General features: G+C 33.0%; 1 protein-coding gene and 1 long non-coding RNA gene across 2 annotated transcripts in view; both read left to right on the top strand.

Moving 5' to 3' along the window:
* LOC127839758 (neurogenic locus protein delta-like) overlaps positions 1 to 13013 on the top strand; it is a 30151-nt gene extending 17138 nt beyond the window's left edge. The window contains exons 2-10 of the mRNA XM_052368144.1: positions 1616 to 1714; positions 2614 to 2724; positions 3041 to 3148; positions 4605 to 4724; positions 5317 to 5427; positions 7834 to 7971; positions 8946 to 9098; positions 9247 to 9352; positions 9744 to 13013. Of these exons, the coding sequence (XP_052224104.1) occupies positions 1616 to 1714; positions 2614 to 2724; positions 3041 to 3148; positions 4605 to 4724; positions 5317 to 5427; positions 7834 to 7971; positions 8946 to 9098; positions 9247 to 9352; positions 9744 to 9894 (1097 nt within the window). The 3' untranslated portion in view covers positions 9895 to 13013. The remainder of the gene's footprint in view (positions 1 to 1615; positions 1715 to 2613; positions 2725 to 3040; positions 3149 to 4604; positions 4725 to 5316; positions 5428 to 7833; positions 7972 to 8945; positions 9099 to 9246; positions 9353 to 9743) is intronic.
* A 5516-nt stretch (positions 13014 to 18529) lies between these two features.
* Positions 18530 to 21357, top strand: LOC127840159 (uncharacterized). Its single transcript, XR_008030445.1, has 3 exons — positions 18530 to 18636; positions 20005 to 20060; positions 20978 to 21357. It is a non-coding gene; the product is annotated as an uncharacterized LOC127840159 (long non-coding RNA).
* Positions 21358 to 21774: the final 417 nt, after the last annotated feature.

Below are 21774 nucleotides of genomic sequence, written 5' to 3'. Positions count from 1 at the left end.
CTCCCTATTTGGCCTCGGTAGACATCATTCTCCTAGGGGTGCACTTTTTACTTTACCCATAAACTGCTTATGACATTTATATAATATATTTTGTCCATTTAAAACACGTTATTTCTGATTTTGTAAATACATTTAATGCAATATCTGTTTGCAGGAACCATATTAACTATGCAAGCAAGTGATGCAGATGAATCACCGACGATCACATATTCAATAACAGGTAGTAGAGGTTGTATAGGTTGTACAGGTACGGTGTAACCTTTTATGTAAATACCAGAAAGTTAAAAAATATGTTCGTAATTTTCAATTAGATTTCTTTAAAACAAGTTCTCAATCTTATCTTAATTCAAACCTTTGCTACCAAGACGAGCTGTGCCTGTTAGGGAATGCTTGTCGACAAAAAATAAAGTTTAAATAGCAACACTACAAATTCACGATTTATGACTGATTTAATTTTACTGTTTTATTTGTGTACAAACGAATGCGCGTTGGGCGTTAATGTGTGGCATTCGGACAGTAGAACAATTTGTAGCAATATTCTAGCTTATTGCCAAGTCCAAATAACTTTTACATACCCGTTCTTTAAACAATCCATCAATACTTACATACGTTCATAAAGCTATTATATGTATTGATTTATTTGATTTCGTATTTTATTTAATAAAGTATAATGTAAGACACCGTCCATGAAAAGTTAATTCTTGCAGATTTCGTAATCCGTATTTAAGAAAAATGCAACGCCAAAAAATTACCTGCAGAGAAAATTGTATTTACGCCCGCTAGTCTATTATTTAAGACAAGTTACATATTGCAAACAAAACAAGACCGAATGCATACAACACGACATAACATTTTACCTTGGAGCGGTAAAAGCAAAACTAGAATGGCGTCGCTTTATTGCTATAGTGCTCTATCTCCATTATTTTCAAAAATGAGTTTTTCATATCGCTGTGTTCCTGAGAACGAGATTTTTAATATGACGGATTCAAGATTCGGTCGTCACAGTAAAAGTATTTCGATTCCATTTTGCCATATCTCCCACATTTTTACAAACGGGTGAATGCTGTACTGCACCATCTCCGGGACTTAGAGCAATAAAGAATTCACACTCAGATTAGCCTATCAATTGCCATACATAATAAATACCAAATTTCCATACATAAAAGTGCAAATAACATTAACATAGAATTTAACATATAATTTACTATAGTAAATATTTAATTATATCCATTTGCTCTGTTTGCTGATAAACACTCCGGTACATTTTTGTTCACATACGTGCATAAATAAGTGAAAAAATAAAGGTTAAACCTTTAAATGCGTTTTTCTCCAAATAATGAAAATGGTAGTTAGAGCACTAAAGCAATCAAGCGACGACAGGGCACCTACTTTCACACACAGATCATAAATAATCATTGAAATACACGTGCTAACATTATTTGATTATAAAACATACAAATGAAGAATTTAAATTTGATTTGATTGCAATGGCATTACTGAATGGTTTTATATGCACCAGAATTAAATGATTCTAATAATTTGCTTAAGCGGGAGACGCCAATAAAACGTTTTCTATAGACCCACACACCGGCCAGCTTAATCTGACCACGTCCAGCAATCTCAACGCGACCACCAAACCTACATATAATCTCACTGTCCAAGCCAGTGACTGGTACAAATGTCAACTTCACTACAGTGATTATACACGTTGTAGGTATGTAAAATGATTATTGTACTAGTATTTATGTGATTATGGCTAGGACTTATAAATATCTGCCACAGCTTGATATACCTGATAGTGTACAATTAAGTGTGTATATTATGAAGTCACTTTAATTTCACAACACCATGGTTTTTATCGACTGACGTATGATTACTTCGTATGAGAGTGTATTTATTGAAACGGTATCTATAATGTGTATTATATGATAAGGTACATCCGTGTTATCAGTATTTGTAATAATATCTCTGAATTATAGGAATGTTTATCTTTTTATAAATGATTTATATTTTGATAAATTCAAGAATAAACACATAAGATTATAGCCCATTGATTTCAGTGTACTACTACTTGTAGTAACCTGTTTGAAACGTTAAATAGTGACCAATACAATTAACTGTGTATTTAAGGTTTTAACAATGATGTTATATGTGTATATCCTATATTAAAGTAGGACAACATATGAAATATAAACCCTATGCTGGCATTAACATTATATTGTTTAACTTTTGACAGCCTTTAGAAGCCTTACTTTAGAATAAAAATGTTTTTTTTTCGACCGTTGACATCGACGAACGACCTTATCTTAGAAATATCTTAGAAATATCTATCTTGTTTGTGTAAGATTGTCTGATTAACATTTGTGAACAGTTATTTTAAAACCCTTTAATCCATGTAGAATTTATAACTCGGACAAGCTTTACCGTTATAATTGTTAAACATTTGACCTAGAAATATGACATTGACCATTAAATAACCAACCGCCGTTGTAAACTAAATCAGCTAACATTATCTTAGGTCTGGTACTTTCATAAAATACAGGAGGCATGATCTTTTGTCAGCTCAAGGTCTTAATACACGCGTTAGGTTATTTTCATTCCTCAATGCTGTAGATGATCTGTGTGTTCCGTCGCCATGCGATAATAACGGAAATTGCAGTAGAAACCACACAAACTACAAGTGTACGTGTGCAGCGGGTTGGTTAGGAGACAAGTGTAAGGAAGGTACGATAGATGTGTTCGTCAGCATTCTGTTCATTTTAAATTTTGCTTAACTAGAAAGGCGTTGTAACAGACAATCTTAATTCTATACTTGCTCGGAGAGGAGTTGTATATCAGAATAATCTAATCATAATTATTTTGCTTGTTGAAGCTCTATAATTTATTGCCTTTAATGACTTCTTATAAAACAAATGTTTTATTTTTTAAACCGATCTCTAATAGGCATTACTTTAATATAAATATTTTTTAACTTATACCCTTCCAATAACTACAAATAGTAATGCTAGTTGCGTCTCTGGTTTGCTATACATATATGCAGCGGATCCGTGTTTTCCTGCTCCGTGCTTCAACGGTTCTTGTCATAGAAACGGAACAAGTTTCATATGTTCGTGCAGCGTTGGTTGGTCTGGCGAAACGTGTAACAAAGGTACTATGCGTTTGTCTTATTACAATTAGCTTTTACAGTTTGATATGTTTATAGTGCTTACGTAGTTGCTAGCAACAAACGTTTTCCATGACTAAGGTATGGAAAAATATATATATCCAATGCCGTAGTGATATTGCTAAAATGGTTGATACATTACACAGAAAACATGTTCTCTTGTAAGACCGTTCTCAGTCATATATATAATTGAATTAGGTCAATCTTACAACTACGCTACAACTTGAAGGGCTTATAGTGGTTCTCGTTTACGTTTGTGAGGGCGCCTGTGTGTGTTTGTGCGTGTGTATTTATGTATGTTTATTTGAGACAAAGCATTTGCTGCTTTTTTTTGTCGCGCATAACGGGGTTTATCGACACAAATAATAATTATTTCAAGATAACGTGTCACGTAAAACAACCATAGCGATCCATTCAATGTCAAATTAGAGTTGACACTTGCAATTTTTGAATAGTGAAAATACATGTTCATGTCGGGTACCGCAGTCGTCAATTATGTGGTTTTTAAATATAATTACACAATTGATCATTATATAAATGCACGTATACCGTTCACCGATCATGACAGATGCTTAAACGTAAAGGTCAAGGTAGATGCTTTATAATGAGAGCTAGTTCCGCAAGTAACTCGTTGGTGCGTTATGTGAATTTAAAATAAATTGACGAAGATTATTATCATATAAAGATGACTGATCGCGTGCAACAATCATGTCGCCCACTCACATGTTAATTCAAATTGGCCGCTTGAGGTGTGTGCTTACATGGTGATATTTATAGTAGATGTTCATGTGACTGTTATCCCTATTTCCTTATGGTGGATAGGCACACTATTTTATCATTTTAAGACGACATGGTGTAAACACCAACTATGGTTGTTGCTATAAAGTCCATGTCACCACTGTGAAAAAGGCTTTAAGCGTAGTCATAGGTATAATGTGTGTTACATACATGTTTGAGTAACTGTTCACATATTGTGAATTTTGCACAGCATTGTTTTTTGTTTCGAGTGAAATATAGCGGGGGATATCCGTGTCTTTCGGGCAAATTTATCGTTAATACATAGCTTGCAGTCGGTGTTGGAGGCGTCAGTCGTATAATAGCAATAGCTAAAGCATGGTGTGCTTTAACAAGGACAATATCATGAAAGCCTTTGCATTTCCTCTACACAATTCTTTATGTATAACATTGAATTTACACATAAGAAAAACCCACTAATTGAAACGGTCCTTTGACTTTGACAATGAACTGTATAAACAAATACATTTAACCTCACTCTTTTGTTATTTTATTACCATGTTCTAAGCATAAGAACAATTTTTAAGGCTAACATATTGCACATACACACACATCTGTGCTTTATAATTGTTAACATTATTATGCTATTAACTACCCTATGTCATTTATGTATTATTAAACTTTATATAGCGTTGTTTTGAATCAGAACATGTCACGGACCCTTGCATTTCAACCCCATGTTCGAACGGCACAACGTGCAAAAGAACCGGAACAAATTACACGTGCGATGGTCCAAGTGGTGGGCAAAACAACGATAGTGAACTTGGTAATACTTCAGTCGAACTGCAGCATTAGTATAACAATTGGGAAATCACTATTATTCGAGGTTTCAAATCACCTGTGGCACAACAATTTCAATTATTTACATTTGTAAATTTGTTCTGTATCATTGTAAACTTGTATGCACGTGTTTTTAGATGTCACATTTTATTCGTTAGTAATTGTAAGTGGAGGGAAATATCACTTTATGTTATTTCATGGCCACTTCTTATCGCTACTTCTATTGGTATTTTCTCAAACTCTTTTGAACTATCAAGCAAGAATGTTTCTCTCTCTTCACAGTGGTTCTGGAGTTTCATTATTTCTATGTTGAGTATTTGTTTGCAGTCTCAAGAGTCTTAACACTTTGGTCGTGTGTCAACGGCAAAATAAATATTTTAGGCGGTCTTCTGAATGATACAATTTTTATTTGATTTATAACTCTAGATAAAATTTGTGACCTAACAGCTTTAATTAACATGTCGTCATTATGCGCCGTTATATAACACTATACTTAACATAACTAACACCGATTCTAATATCACTTCCCCTTGTTGGACATCAAGATTTGAAACTCTTGAAATGTTTTATATATGTAGCCAATCCATGCATACCATCGCCATGTTTGAACGGCACAACGTGCGAAATAACCGACACAAATCACACATGCATTAGTCCTAGTGGTCTTCCGAATAACTATAGTGAACAAGGTAACCTATATCTCGTGTACTGTAACATTGTATGTAAATCACTCCTCCATTTTCCTCGATTATTTCGCGTTGGTAAGTTTGCAAGGCGCAAAACGTCAACATGCCAACACGAATGAATGACACATGAAAAAATGTCGCTTTTCAGACACACACACGTGAAAGAACGACGAATATAAAAATGCGAATATTTTCGTTTACGTTTTTTATCTTGTTTTAACTTTCATATCCGTAAATATAACAGTTCGTGATAGTAGAGGTCAACCGCTATTGGGCTATGGTAGACTAGACAAACGTCCCGCCAATTATTAATTAATTTTATATACGTGTGCCATCATCGAAATCTGTTGCTACTGATGCCTTAGGCAGATATGTTTTAGTTACTGAAATGATCATGTGAGAGATCGAGATGGTATTTCTAGAAAAACAATATGTGCCTATTGCTATCATAGTGTCAGTTAACCTGCATACACGTTAAAGTGGTTAACAATAAAGTTACAAATACTCTACTAAGAATTTCTTCGGTCTATTAAAATAAATAAAGATAGCTCGGACACGATGTCTGACACACCTAAATTGTACCCTGCTATAATAAATTTTTAATGCGAAATACCCTACCCTTCATTTGCCTTTGCAATGCAACTATACCATAATTTGATAACTAAACTGTGTACAACCAATAGCACCAAAGTATTGTATTAATTATGTCTATGTGTCTGCTCTTAACAATAAAACATATGTAACATGATTCACATACAATGTATTATTGATAATTATTAATACATTGATATATCATTTTTAAGCGAGAATAACCTCATTTGGACTTGTTTATTGTGTTTTGCATTAGAACGGTGTATTATAAAGCAGATATTGTAACTAAAATAAACAACAGCGGTAATATATGTAGGGTACAATCAAACATGTACACATGCTGTGTTAATTCGATAAAACGGCAAGTAAACTTGCAAACATTCGATTTAACCAAGACTTATGCGGTCGTTACAGTTAAGCATATTTTGATTTAGACATGTTATGTGTTGTGTTTGTTTGCTTGTGTGTTTAAGTATGTGTTTATAATACAGTTACTTGTTATCTGTAAACACTGGAATACGAATGCAGTTTACCGACTAAAATACTACTGCGATATCGAAGATTTAGTTGGTTAGTTAAAAAAAGAAATTTGTTTTGTTATCAGTTTTAAGTTATCGCAGATTGTTTCCAAATCTCTAAATTAGTATGAATGTGCCTCAACTGTTATAAACCGGAATTCACAACAAGTTTCTACTACTGTGTAATAGGGTACATCTGAAACCACACATTTCCTTTAATTATACATGCGCTTTGATTACACGCTAATTGTTACTTTGATCAGTGTAAATAGTATTGATGTCGTTACTATTACAGACAGTAGTTGTTTTCATGTTTAGTTTGCGTTCGTATTTCAAAAATGAGGGTGTGTGTGCGTGACGTTTGTTCTTAGATGAGCCTCTACCGACATTATGTTTTTCCATACTGTCCCTTTGGCTGAATTACCATGTATTACCAGCTATAACAAAAATATATTTAATAACAGTCACCCACTATTCTCCGATTGATGTTCAAAACATTTCAAACGGATTTCCCTTGTGTGGTCTTCTACCAAATAAAACAAGTATTTGTAAACTGATTTATTTAAACATCCTTTTGTTGGACTGCGAATTTACTAATAATGAATTTATGTTTTAAACACACAACTAATGCATTTACACTATTAACTGCCTTTAACAGTGATTAATTAAATATATCTTTTCTTTTAAACTCATTAATTTTGAGCCCATTTCGAAATTTCAGACTCATGCGAGGATCTTGATCTAGGTTAGCAAAGATTTTTTTATGTAAACATGTGTTTACATCTACATTTTTTATTTTAATAGTAAATGCAACGTATTACCATACATACAACTATGTGCATGCTTTTTGTTTTTTCTCCTTTGTGTTCTATACTTGTCATTTATATTTAGACCACGCATGTATACCATTCGCATGTGTTATGTGTGCAATGTACACTTATTAATCATTTATTTTTCCCCATTTATTGTTGGTAATGTATTCAAGCATGTGCATACTTTCTTGAAACCATGATACTAGTTTGTGTGTTATTTCAAAGTATAACTATCAATTGCAAATGAATATATCATTATCCAAGCTAAACCTGATAGCGTGCCATCGAATGAAGATTAAACCCGCGGAAAAATATTCAGTTTGAAAAGTCCGCTTCATCAGTAGCATTACAAGTGTCTGCAAAACTGTAATGTAACGTTTGTCGGATTCAATTGTTAATTGTTTTCAAAAGAAAACTTAGTTCATAGGCTCATAAAACAGGCATATTTTATTTGATGATTGGTTGCAAATAAACCGTTCTTTTATCAGCGGACCCATGCCTCTCTAACCCGTGTCAAAACGGCGGGGTGTGTGCAGTGAATGGGACGGCGTTCGCATGCAGGTGCACATCAGGTGTTACTGGATCTTATTGTAATGAAACCGTTCCAACTACTAGTAAATCACATGGTAAATAACGTTTTAATATTCGATTTAGAATGATAGAGTACAAGCCCAATATTATACAAAGGTAATGGTTCCGTGTGTATTTATCAAATTCACACGAACTTTGTAGTATCGTAACTCCGATTTGCAATTGAATTGTTTCTATAATCCGAGTAATAATTATAATACAATCCTACTACTACTGATAATAATAATCATCATAATAATCATACTCATTATAATAAGCATAATAACTTACTTCATGTATGCGTTGTCAGTATTATTGATAAACTGGATTATGGTTAAAATTAAGGGTACGGCATCACTAATTTGTTTGGATTGCTGCGGATTCAAAACTGTCTCACAAAATTGATTACATGTAAACAAATACATCATTGTCGATGGTCTGCACATAATTTGAATTACATTGTGCCCGCTCATGTTTCGTTTGGTCCAACTTATGTTCTTACATATGCCACATGTGCAATTGTTATAAATTAATAATGCAAGGTATTGGCTCGTTTGTATTGCAACAACAAAGGGCTATTTCTCTGAAAGTGTTTTGGAAAAGCCTCAAGATGTATATTGCACAAAAACCTTTGAAGGCACGATAATGAAATATACTTGTTTCATGTGTCTTGTGTTGTGATTTGTGTTATATACAATAATTATGTTGAATGAAAATGCAGCCTGCCTACATTTAAATATTTACCTTTAGCCCAATTAATGTAAGTGTGGCAATTTAAACATGGCATTTTGGTTTCTTTTTTAGATGCATTGTCATGATCTAGGCTCCTATGTATCCTATCTTAATTTAATTATACACTATGATGTACAGTCACAACGTATGCTATTAAATATACTTATAAAAAAAATGAATCCATCACAGGTAAACTAAAGGGAATAATTGTGCTACTGTTTTCATGTTTCACCACTTCGCAATACACGCATAAGTGTATTATTTGCCCTTGTGTAATACACCCCTAATATTATTTCAGTTGACCCGTGCAGCTCTAAACCATGTACAAACGGTGGGACGTGTATTGTTATTGGAACGTTGTTCAGCTGCCTATGTGTGTCTGGTATGACTGGAAATTTGTGTTCTACAATCGACGCACCGGCCGCTTCACAAAACGCAACACAAGATCAAGGTCGATACAAGTAAAAACATGCAACCTGTTGCACAGTATTTCACAAAACGTTGTATTTACCTTGTGGTAATTTATATTGAATCAGGTAAACTGAATATCATGTTAGAAGTAACATACTGAATATTGCGTATTGTTTTGTGTGTTTCAGAAAGCAAGAGTTCCAGAAATTTACTTGCAGTTTACATCGTCGTTCCAATGCTGGTCGTCATTGGCATTGTGGTCGCAGTGATTGTTATTCATAAACAGAAAAAGAGGTATGTTTTAAAACTTTACGTAACGTGCATGATTATTTTTTTTCAAATGTTTAACTTCAACTTTTTTATCTTATGCAACTTTAAATACAGTAAAAACAGGCCTTCGTTGTCACATAACTTTGTTCTTTATTGACCTGGATGTTGTAGTACTATTTAACTATAATTTATGTGTTTACGTTCAATATATTTGAAATGGTATCAAACGTGATATTAGCTGGTCATAATAATTTCATTATGGAAGTGCGTTTTAGCATTTATAGTTAACCAACCCATATGCCTTAATGACACGATGAAAGTGCGCCGCGTTTTGAGTGCTAATTAACTAGATCTATAAAAAAATCAATATGTATAAAATTCGCAATGATTTACTCGTACGTGTGATCTTTTTCAGACAAAAGGTAGCCAATGGCAATGTGCAAGAGGGTCCACGTAACCAACGTTTTGAGAATAGCTATGTTCCAAACAAGGAGCTTCTAAGACGCAATGTTCCACATCTTCCTCCTATCAATATATCAAATACAAAATGTCTTTCGAGTCAATAATCAACCTTTAATTATTTAAGTCATAAAGTGGCGCTACTGTTTTCAATTTTATTTAGTATGTGTGTTTTATGTCGTTCTGCATCCTTGATAAACATAACACTTACCTGACTACGCGGAGATTGCCATTGTTAAAAAGCATGTGCAAATGTTAACCTGGATATGTTGACTGATGGCGATTTATCAATTTCCAATATGTTCAAGCGTACCCAAAATAAAAGAATGAGGTATACATAGGTCACGCCGGGTATGCGGATACTTCGATAACAGATGGTACTTCGATACCAGATAACAACAAAAGCCACGCGCGAGAGTTGAGTTCTTCAGCATTTTTGCATTTATGTTCTGTTCATTTGGTTTTCAGACACGTAACATTGTTCGTATTGCGGAGCATGAAGGTCGTGAAACAAAAACAGTGGATTATAAAAAAAGAGATAACATTTCATCGATAATCGTCATGAATTGAATGATGAGTACATATTTCAACATAATAAAAAATACTTGAAAATAAATCAAGGAACGTGCCAACTAATCGAAATAAAAGATCAATATATCCATTAATGTTACAACATGTTAAATTTTAGTTGAATAATGTATTTGAGAAAATTCAAATGTTTTAAGAGTCGGATGCCAAATTTTTATTGACACTTCTTTTACCGATCATCTCAAAGACAATGACACTTCGATTCCAGATAACACGACACTTTTTACCAGATATATCACACTCAATTTAGTGAATCAGAAATGCAGAATTCGCTGTGGAATACTGCTATAGTAAGCAGGCAATAAATAAAAAAATGTACTGACTGACGTAAATTAAAAACGAATTACCGAAACATGTTCTTATCCCTTTAGAATATTATAATAAAAATTAAAGGGAAGTGTAAAGCTCAATATAAAGGAAGTTTTCCAATCTCTTTTAAATTTTGTAGCTAAGAATTAGTATCGTCTTCGTGATGCGATTCTTATGAGCACCAATGATAAAGGATTATATGAGGTGTATTGGCCGCTTTAAGACACCTTGCTCCCCTTATCTAGAGTCCTGCTATAAGTTCAATTTAACACAGTCGTGTTGATCCACATGATCCGTTGTATTTTCGATTCTCTTTATCTCAATTTACCGCTTAAAAACAAGTTTTTTGTTTAGACAATTATTTTCGTTCGTCACTTTAAATATATTAATTCAGAAATAAGCATATGAATCTTATTTAAACATTTGCAATTATATACATTAATAGTAATACGATTTTTGAAAACGAACAACTCCTTTGTTATATTTTACATATGTATGTAATTACGTTATGCATAGATTAAAAATGTGTTTGGCTTGACAATGCAAATTGATTTGTACTTCAAAATGTTTGGTAACAATAGTCATAATATGCATAAATGCATTTCAGGTAGAAGATAAAACTCGGTAATCAGAGTGCCCAATTTGTTGAAAGCCTCTGTTATCTGAAGTGTCCTATATCGGGAATCAAAGTATCCGCAACTTCATGAATGCCACCTATTAAAACATGCTCTATCTTCGTTTATATTTCATTGAATACTATCAAAATTTCAGTATTTGAAGCACAATGATTACTCTAGATGCTGGAATATCAAACAATTTCTTGCAATATTTCTAAGTAGTTTTATTGTGTTGTAATTTTTACTGTTTATCCAGTTTATGCTGGTTCTGACCGAATTTTATATTTTTTGAGACAAATCTAACATTCTTCCGTTATGTTTTTCTTTGCAATAGAAAAGGATACACCATTAATAAACTCGACCATGCGCCTTGTCTAAAAAGCTAATCGTTATGATATATCTTTAAAAAAAACCCTGATGAACTTATCTCTCGCGAGTGGCTTTTGTTGTTATCTGGTGTCGAAGTGCCATCTGTTATCAAAGTATCCGCATACCCAGCGTGAAGGTGCGCAATACAATATTGTTTTCCCTTTGTTTTACATTGCTTTCACTGTATTTTACATAATCACTTATGAAATGATGTATTGCTTGAAGTTTTTTTTTAAATATACCACAATTGATACCGTTTCTTGAATGCAATTGTGATTATTAATACTGTCATGACACTGCCATTATTTTATTGTTTAAACTACACACAATAATTTGCTAACATTGTGTAAGGTTTAATTATACAGTGCACATATGCACAATTTGGGTTCCCTATCCAATTCATGTACTTTTATTAATCAATATATTTCTCTACTCTTTCCAGATGTATTTTATGAACAGATCTATCTTCATCGTAAGTAATACTGTACTTAGAGTATTTAACTGTCTCTAAGCAATTATTTTTGCTAAAATTGACTTATTAATGAGTGTTTGACTTGGTCTATATGACATCGGTTGATGTCTCGCAGGTGAACCCCGGGATTCACTTTTCAGAGAGTCCAGGGAAAAGCGAAACGTCTCTGTGATCAGCTGATCCCTTGGAAAATTATATGCAGTTCGGTCACGTAGGCAAGTTTATAAAATAAGCGAACCTCTTCGATCCGGTCCGTTTCGACCCGTATGTCATCTTGTGACTTGTCTTGCAATAAGTTCAAGTGAATTAACCCGGCTATAGGTCAAGGTTAATACAAGTGTGTTACTATTTTATTTTATCAATTAATGGTGTCATTACTCATAATTAACTTAGTCTTTGTATTACTAACTACTTGAACGATCTGTTCCAAACAAGATAGTATAGTCGCATGTAGTATTTCTGCTTAAGTCATTTAACATAACAATATTGTGGAACAAAGAATAAACCCATGATTTAACATTTTAGAAAGTAATCATGTATGAGTATGTTGACATCATTTATTGTTTAGGCTACGTCTTAGCTGTATGCCTGTATGTCTTATTGTTTTAACAAAAACATCAACGTAGAAAGAATTTACTTTCTGATTTTGTATTTATTTTTTTATGTGTTTTCTATAAAAAAAAGAAACATGCTGTTGTTTAAGTCTTATCACTTAGTATCTCAACACTATCTTTAAACGAGATTTAAGAGGTTTTACTCAGTAATAACGCGTTATGAAATTGTTCCAATATATGGCCACTTGCCCTCAGTACAAGCAGTCACCACTTTCGTTTAAGACGCTTTGTAAACAATAAAACATTTAAAATATCAAGTATTCTATAGTCATCTGAATCTGTTGCCACCTTTACACAGGTATATTAAAGACAGTGGTGGGTTATTTGGTGAAGCAAAAAATCCTGAGTTAATTGAACTTTGTGTGTTTGCCACATAACTTGAATTACAATTAGTTCATGAACACCTTATTTGTCTATAATTCCACATATTGCATTTTTTACATTTATAATAATCTGAGTGAATTCAGCGAATTTGAAGATGCTAAACTACGATCCTACTACCAAATGGACGGATAAACATTGGCTAAAGACGGTTCTGTGGTGTACTAAGAAACAGTTACCTATGCATGAGTTCTCAATAAAAAGTCATGTCGATTTAATATATGTTGAAAGTAATAAAGCATTATAGATATATAGAACTTGAGGAAAAATGTGAGCTCAAATATAAACAAAAAGTAACGCCAGTTGCATCAGCAGAAGATAGTTCCTAGCATAACTTAACGGTCCTTTATTTGAGACAAGCGGTCGATTATCATATGTGATGACAAAAATACAACAAACCCCAATGTGCATATCTGGTGTATATTCCTATATACGGTTGGCACTTCGATAACAGAGACAAAAAAAAGCCACTCGCGAAGGGTGATTTTTTTCAGTGTTTTTGCAGCTATGTTCTGTTCATTGGTTTACAGACACGGAACATGTTTTGGCCGGTAAATGTTTAAGCACTTTGTATTGCAAAGAAAGAAATATGCGGAAGAATGGTGGATTTCATGGAGCAAAACGAGAATATTACATCGAAAATTAGAATTAACTGGATGATCAGTACACATTTCAACACAATAAAAACCCTTTAAAAAAATCAAGAAGGTATCTTCTATTGGAATTAAAACTTCAATATACTATAAATGTTACAACATGTTAAATGTGTAGTTTGAATGTCAATTCTGATCCCGATTACCCGACACTTTTTAACACATTCTTTTTACTGGACCAGAAATGCAAAATTAAATGTGCAATACTGCTAATTTAAGCAGGCAATATATAAAAGATTTTGTATAGCCGTAAATTAAATACGAATCACCAAATCGTTGATAAATTGTTTTTATCCATTTGGAATATCATTATGATTTTGTTGTCACATGGCGCGTGGCACGACATCGTGGGTGTCACATAATCGTTCATAGTTCATGGACGACACATGGTTACTAGCAATGTTCATTACTCTTAAATTACTGGTGTGTATCCTATCATTCAATATCTCGTCATGCGCGTATTGCCATGATGACGAGATTTGCATTAACTACCATTTTCCTGTGTCGCGCATGGGACAAGTCCGTCCCTCTCTATTAATGTTAATTTCTCTGCATAATGTGGGTTAAATATTTAACAATACCATATATCAGTTTCTAGTCCAATTTAATGTCTGACATAACTAATATTTTCAATTATACAAATACGTTGTGATTGCTACATGATTGTGTCCTTTTTCATGTGTTCACCTCTAGATCTAAATGCTAACTCCTATTTTTCTCTAACATTTGCCCCGTGAAACTCAGTTATGAATTCCATTGGTCAGTGTTCTACTTATTGCTGGTTGGCTAGATTACGTAAGATACTGAACCAATGAAACCCTGAGAACGGGATAAACAATCCACCAAAATATTTACAAGCTTTATCAAATCTTTTGATGAGAGATTTTACTGTATAAACACTTTTGCTTGACCAATACCAACATACCCGGCCTTGTGTTAACTATACTATTCTTTAATCTCTCCCTCATCGATAAGCTTATTCGTACATATCTGCACTTTGTGGCTGTTATGTTTACTAGCCATTTGATAAATTTTTTAATATTTCTTACATGAGGTAAGCCCACATATTCCACCTACAATTTCCTACCATAATGTGACATGGGTATAAAGACCTGACAATTTTAGCTTGACGCTTCAATTTATTTATCGTACTATATCGATTTTAACGCCTTTGAAGCTTCAAGTTACATACATTACTCTTGATGTCTGTTTCCTTGGTACTACACAGGTTCTCTCGCCGAATGTTGGGTTATTTCCGCTGTGTTCAACCCGCTGTTATCTAGTACTGAACTCGAGATAGTCGGTAACAGAGTCCGATTGCTCTACAACTGGATAAATGTCGAAAAATCTTGATAATGCGATTCTAATGAGCACCAACAGCATGGTATGAAGGACAAAGGTGTATTTGCTTCTTTGAGGTTTCTTCACCACCGTTATCTTATGCCCTGCTTTAAGTACAATTAAACACGTATTAATCCTCATCCGTTATATCTCAAGTTACCAGAAAGAACACGTTCCTTATGTCGACTATTATTTACGGTCGTCACTTGAAATATATTCCTTCAGATATAATCATTTAAATCTGATGTTATCTCAGTTTATATCCAGATATGTTGAATATAAATATTAATTTGAAAAATAATAAATAAAATTAGTTATTTAAATATATATGTGTGTTTGTTATTACATTTTAGCATACCACCGCATTGATATCTGCCTGATATAACGTTGCCTGATATATTTTTATATCATGGTCAACAGGAAGTTCTTATATCAGTCATGTGTGGAGGATGGTCATATTACTCGGAATCAACTATAAAGTAATCATTTTAAGTACAAAAATCGAATCAGATTCAACAAAACAAACAAATTGATAACAATATCTAATATTTTTTTAACACAAAATGCAACGGAAACAGCAAAAAACAGTTTTTACAAATATTAAGCGCGCGTGCCCATGTCAAACAACAAAAGTAATATTCTTTCCCGCTAAAACTGCAGCTTTTTAGCGATTTTTTCATTATTTCTTTAAAATCGGGGACGTAGAGGTATGATAAACAGAAACACGGGTTACTGCCTGATCATTTTGTAATATATCAGGCTCGGCACGAATAAAATAACGGCTCGAAAAGCCTCGCCATTATATTATTCTAAGCCTTGTCTGATATATTACAAAAAGAGCATGAAGTAACCTGTTATTCTCTATATGCATGAATTTCTCTTTTGCTGCATTCGACTAGGTTATTGATTCGTTATTCAAAATTTGTGGTAAAAATAGTCATAATATAAATAAACGTATTTCAAGATGAAGATTAAACTCGGATATTAGAGTGCCAAACTTATTGTAAGTCTTCGTCATCATACGTGTTTTTATTGAGAATCAAAGTGTCAACAACGTCATGCTTAGCACCTATTAAAACATTTTCTATCTGCATTCCTATTTCATTGAATACTACAGTATTACAATTTCAGTATTCGAAGAACAGTAGTTACTTTACATACTGATATAGCAAACACTGTCTTGCAATATTTCTAAAAATAATATTTTGTTGAAAATTGTACTGATCATCCAGTTCATGCTGTTTTCCGATGATATTTGCGCATGGTTTTTCCAAAACAATTCCATGATTCCAGGAAATTATTTTTGCACAATACAACACGATATACCATTTATCAACTCCACCAATTTGCATAACTTTGTGCATATTTTCTATAAAACTAAATAAAATAGTATTTTGCTTAGTATATATTTAAGAAATATAAAAACAATCCTTTTGTCAACAAATACTTAAATAAACGTGTAAAAACCCAAAGCATAGAGAATTAAATGATAGCTCGTCAAGCCAAGATTCAATGGTGACGTAATCTAAAGAACGCGCAAGACATCCGATGAAGTCATTTTTGTTTAAACCTTAAGATATATAAATAAATCGCTCATCCATATAAAAAATAGCATCTTTTTAAAAGATAAAATAAATGAGTTTTCAGACAGCAAACAGAATCTGTTACTAATATATACACAATCGGTTTTATGTTATTATACTACTTGCCATTAAATATTTCATCAAATTAATCGTTTTTTATTGCAATCACGTTAACATATAAATCTGTGCAAACATGTCATACAATTGAGCTATTGAAAGATATTCGGTTCATTTATTCATGAACTGGTTTAATGTTGTTTTTTATCTACAAACTAGTTAAAAATGCATATCTTTGTGTTTCACAGTTTAGGAATAAATGTTTAAATGTTGAAAAAAACGTATCAGTTGAAATAAAATAATTTTAAAAGCTGAGATCTTTGAATGAACAATGGTCTTTAATGACGTTATAGTAGTGTACAATTATTACAAATTGAATACTCATACATCAGTATATTTTAACTGCACGACTCAGGCGGTAGAGCACACTAAATTCTGACTTCAAATTACTCAAGACCCTTGAAACACATTCAACAAAACCTTAACTATATACACTAAACAAATAATGATTATGATGATGAATATTTACCTCCACCATATTTACATTTTTACACTTGTGTGTATATTTTTAGTGTCTGTTTCACGCATTGACCCTACTTTCCTATTTTTTATACCTAGTTTCTTCTCCAAAAAAGCTTAATTTTGGTAATGTCAACAACTATGTTAAATTCTTTATATATTCTCTTTAATGTGTAAGTTGGTAATTTTCTTATTCTAATAATGCTTAAAAAATGTAAAATTATTCAAGTATTCTCATTTATGTGTGTCTCTAAATTCCAATTTATGTTCAGGTCACTTACTGATATCATACATAAAATGAAGTAAAATTCTGATACTTACTTATTTTTTATTCCTACCTTCTTACTCTCTATATTTTGTCCGACAGAATTGATTTAGTATCGTTTTAGTTCTTAGATATATGGGGAAGATGTCGCAACGTTTACTGATGTCTCGAGACTCTTCAATTTAGCAGTGCCATTGAGGACGATGTTCGTTGCACATTGCAGGCATACGGTAGTCGGAAGCATTGTTATTTGCATTTATGTGCAGAAAGCCCTGTCAAATACAAACACCCACTCCTAGTTAGTCATTGTGTTATTCTTTATAACGAAATAATTTACTGATGATGATAATCTTGATGAAGATGATGTTGTTGTTGGTAATGTTGATAGGGATTTTATCGTGTTTTGAGAATAGAGAATAATATAGAGTGAAGAGCATTTGAGGATTGTATTTACTTCACACTTGAAAAGGCGTATCGAAGATTATACAGGACACGATATAAATAAATATTACAGCAAAACAATGCAATCAAAGAACAATATGTATGAGTACACGTAAATTTGTTTAGAATCATTATATTCACACGTTTAAATGATATTGTCTTTATGGTTGTATTACTTGCAAATGCAAATTCTGTTGCGGTGTAGATTGCACCTTCTTTCGTTGAACGCAACCTGATGATAATTGAACACGTGTACAGGCGAATACCATTTCAGTAAGATTTGAATTCAAATTAATGGCAATAAAAATATTTTACACATTTCAGACGAACACTGTGCATCTGTTTTATGCTAAGTTACGTCTTTATAACCAAAACCAGAACATAACAACTTTTATTCTACCTGTTGTTTCAGTTGCCTGCGTCTGTGTTATTATTTAGGTGTACTAAATAAGATTTTAAGTTTCTATCTCGTTTTATCAGTAGTGACATCAAATACACCTATCTATTATATATGCACGTTATGGTATCAGTATATCAGTATTTGCAGATTTCGTTTACATTGAGTGTTGAAAATGTTGATGAATAACATCATTTTTTGCGAGTAAGCGAAATAGGGAAGTTAAATACTTGAACACTAAAGGTATGTTGAAAAGCAGTGTATTCACTTGTGAACTATCACATAGACTATGTAAAGATTTTATTATCTTTTAGTTGAGATTAATATTAGATATACTGGACTGATGTTATCTCCGTATACTAGTATGTGTTTACATTTCAACTGTACTTAAGTTTGGCATGATGCGAAAGGTGGTAACTTTACTTAAACTTTTATATCACGTTAGCTTACATAAGATTATACCAATATTGCTTAAATCCCGAAGACAAACAATCTATCAAATTATTAAGTCATGTTATCGTTAATTTATACTGTCTACTCATGATAAAAATCTTGTGCTTTGTGTATGTGAATGAAATCGGTTTCTATTTAGTTTCAATTTGTTTCTATTTAGCCATTGTTTTATATTCAAACAATAAGCCTTTAAAACGTCCTTAGCGCCACAGATACACATTCCAAATTGGAGATGCATGATAAAATATCTCATTTAATTAACAAGTAGACATTATATTCAAGCAATAAGCCTTTAAAAACGTCCTTAGCGTCACAGATACACATTCCAAATTGGAGATGCATGATAACATATGTCATTTAATTAACAAGTAGACATAATGTTCAAACACTAAGCCTTTAAAAACGTCCTTAGCGCCACAGATACACATTCCAAACTGGAGATGTATGATAAAATATCTCATTTAATTAACAAGTAGACATACATGACATGTATGTATAAACGTAACAGAATCAGTATATCAGTAGTATGGAAGAAGTAAACAGTGTTCGGTAACATGAATTGTTACAATTGTTAATAATATCAACAAGATTACATACTGCACCAAAAAGGAAGTTAAACATGTATTAACCTCCATTTTGAGATGAATGTGTACCATAGGACGAACAACTTCTTAATAGCTGAAGTTTTGTCGACTTAAACATAACTGTTTTAATAAAATGCCATTTAATTGAGATTATGAAACACTGGACACAAATATATACGTGGTAAGTGTAATAAATACCGGAAAAATATAAATACGGACATAATTTCTTTCTACAACTTACATATTATGAAGTACTTAAAAGAGGTAAGAAATACCCCTATTGAAATGGCAGCGTTGGTGAAACAAAGTTGTTCAAAAAGTCATATAAGAGAACGATTTATATGCAGACTTTTCGAAGTTTTGTTATTTTCGCTTTGTTGCATAGGAAGAGACATGTGTATAGTAGATAATCAAAGTATACAAATATCAGTTTTGTGCGTAGAACTAAATTCATAATTAAACTTGAATAACACGTTTGGGTGTCTGTTTATTGATAACGTTGCTGTATTGCTTGCTTTCACTATATTGCCCTACTTATTTTTGTATAAGTATCGTTTATCTGTTTTACATTTAGAACTTGTAGCAACATGGATAAATTGATGTATATGGTAGCGAGCCTACTGCCGTTTGGTATGTACATTTTTAAATTATAAATTAAGAAACGTTGAGTTAAACAGTAAATGCTGTTGTGTTTAAGTTTTTATTGAAATATCCTGAATCGTTTTAATATTTAAATAATATTTTACCTTTTCACATTGTAATAGCCATAATTAAAAGCAACACATTGAACAACTTTCAATATTAAATAAATGCAGTTGGTAGTGTTCTTTTGCGACTGTTGTCCTAATATATGTGCATCGTTCAATATAAGCTTAGCTTATTGTATTAATGTGTCATATTCATCTTAATAAATGTACTAAGAATTTTATGTCGAGTGTAACTTATTAATTTATGACTAACGGTTTATCAATAAATCAAAGTCATTAAATATATGACAAACGTACCGGGCCGCTTAGCTCAGTTGGTAGAGCGGTCGACTACAAAATAAAGAATCGCGGTTGAGAGCATCGGCCCGACTTCATAAAATGTTTGGGATAGGTCATCTACTTCTTTCTACGATCATTCTGCTCATACTTCTGTATCAAGCTGGGCAGTTGTCTTTTTCTGGAAGAAGTCCGTGCATGAAGTACTGGCTATCCCAGTAAAAGCGCGCATTGATTTTTCTGGCCGCTATTGACTGAAATACTGTTTAAACGTCGCAAAAGTCCAACTTAACGAACGAATAAACACACAAACTTGACATTAATGTTAATTCTAATACAAAACCAGTAACAACTAGGTAACATTATATAGCACAGATGATGCACACATACATAACATTATTATTTATTGCAGCTTCAAAAGATCTTATGTTGAATATTATACAGCTAAGTTAAACACTAACTGTTGTGTGACTGTTAAGTGGGTATAATGTACGTTTAAAACGAACGTTTCCAGTATAAGCATATCAATGAATTAAGCACCACATTTATCTCGTTTCTTTGCAGTATGTACTGAAACTTGCCCACCTGGGTATGGATATAATAACAATGATCCAACTTGCCAAAAATGCCATTTTACTGGATGCATATGTACAAATATTGCCAGTTGTATGGGATGCTTGGACGGATACTTTATTAAGCGATACCTGTGCTCGCCATGCCCGGCTGGATGTCTGACGTGCACCAACACAACATGTACAAGCTGATAACATGGTTATACCGGAGTAAATTGTGACACAGAGATATGTGCAAACGGGAACTGTTTATGTGAATCATCCTGGGAATGTGATTCGTGTGTAGGTGGATACTACGATGCATTCAGTAATTGCACATACCAGTGCAATCATAACTGCTCTTCATGTATCGATAATGACACATGCGAATCCTGCAAGCCGGGCATGTATGGGGCAGATTGTAGAAATGTATGCTCGGATGGTTGTAGAAATACCGTCTGTAATAGAACAGATGGGTCATGCTCTTGCAAAATTACTTTTACTGGTACTGCATGTGATCAGTGTAATTCTGGATGGTATGGTCCTTCATGCAATATTCAATGTTCAGTCGGATGTAATAGCACTCAAGACTGTAATCATTCAGATGGCAGTTGTGTGTGTTCGGAATATTTTATAGGTGAAAGATGTGATCAGTGCAAGAATGGCAGGTATGGAATCTCTTGTGAACGCGTCTGTTCAAACGGATGTAGCACAACATGCAATCAGACAGACGGAACGCGCGCCTGTTTGAAGAATTTTACTGGAGATCTGTGCAATGAGTGCATGACAGGAATGTATGGCGAGTCATGT

The sequence above is a fragment of the Dreissena polymorpha genome, chromosome 7 (genome assembly GCF_020536995.1).
Source record: "Dreissena polymorpha isolate Duluth1 chromosome 7, UMN_Dpol_1.0, whole genome shotgun sequence".
Lineage (NCBI taxonomy): Eukaryota > Metazoa > Mollusca > Bivalvia > Myida > Dreissenidae > Dreissena > Dreissena polymorpha.
Note: the sequence above shows the minus strand (reverse complement) of the source record. Positions and strands in the feature narration are given on the sequence as shown.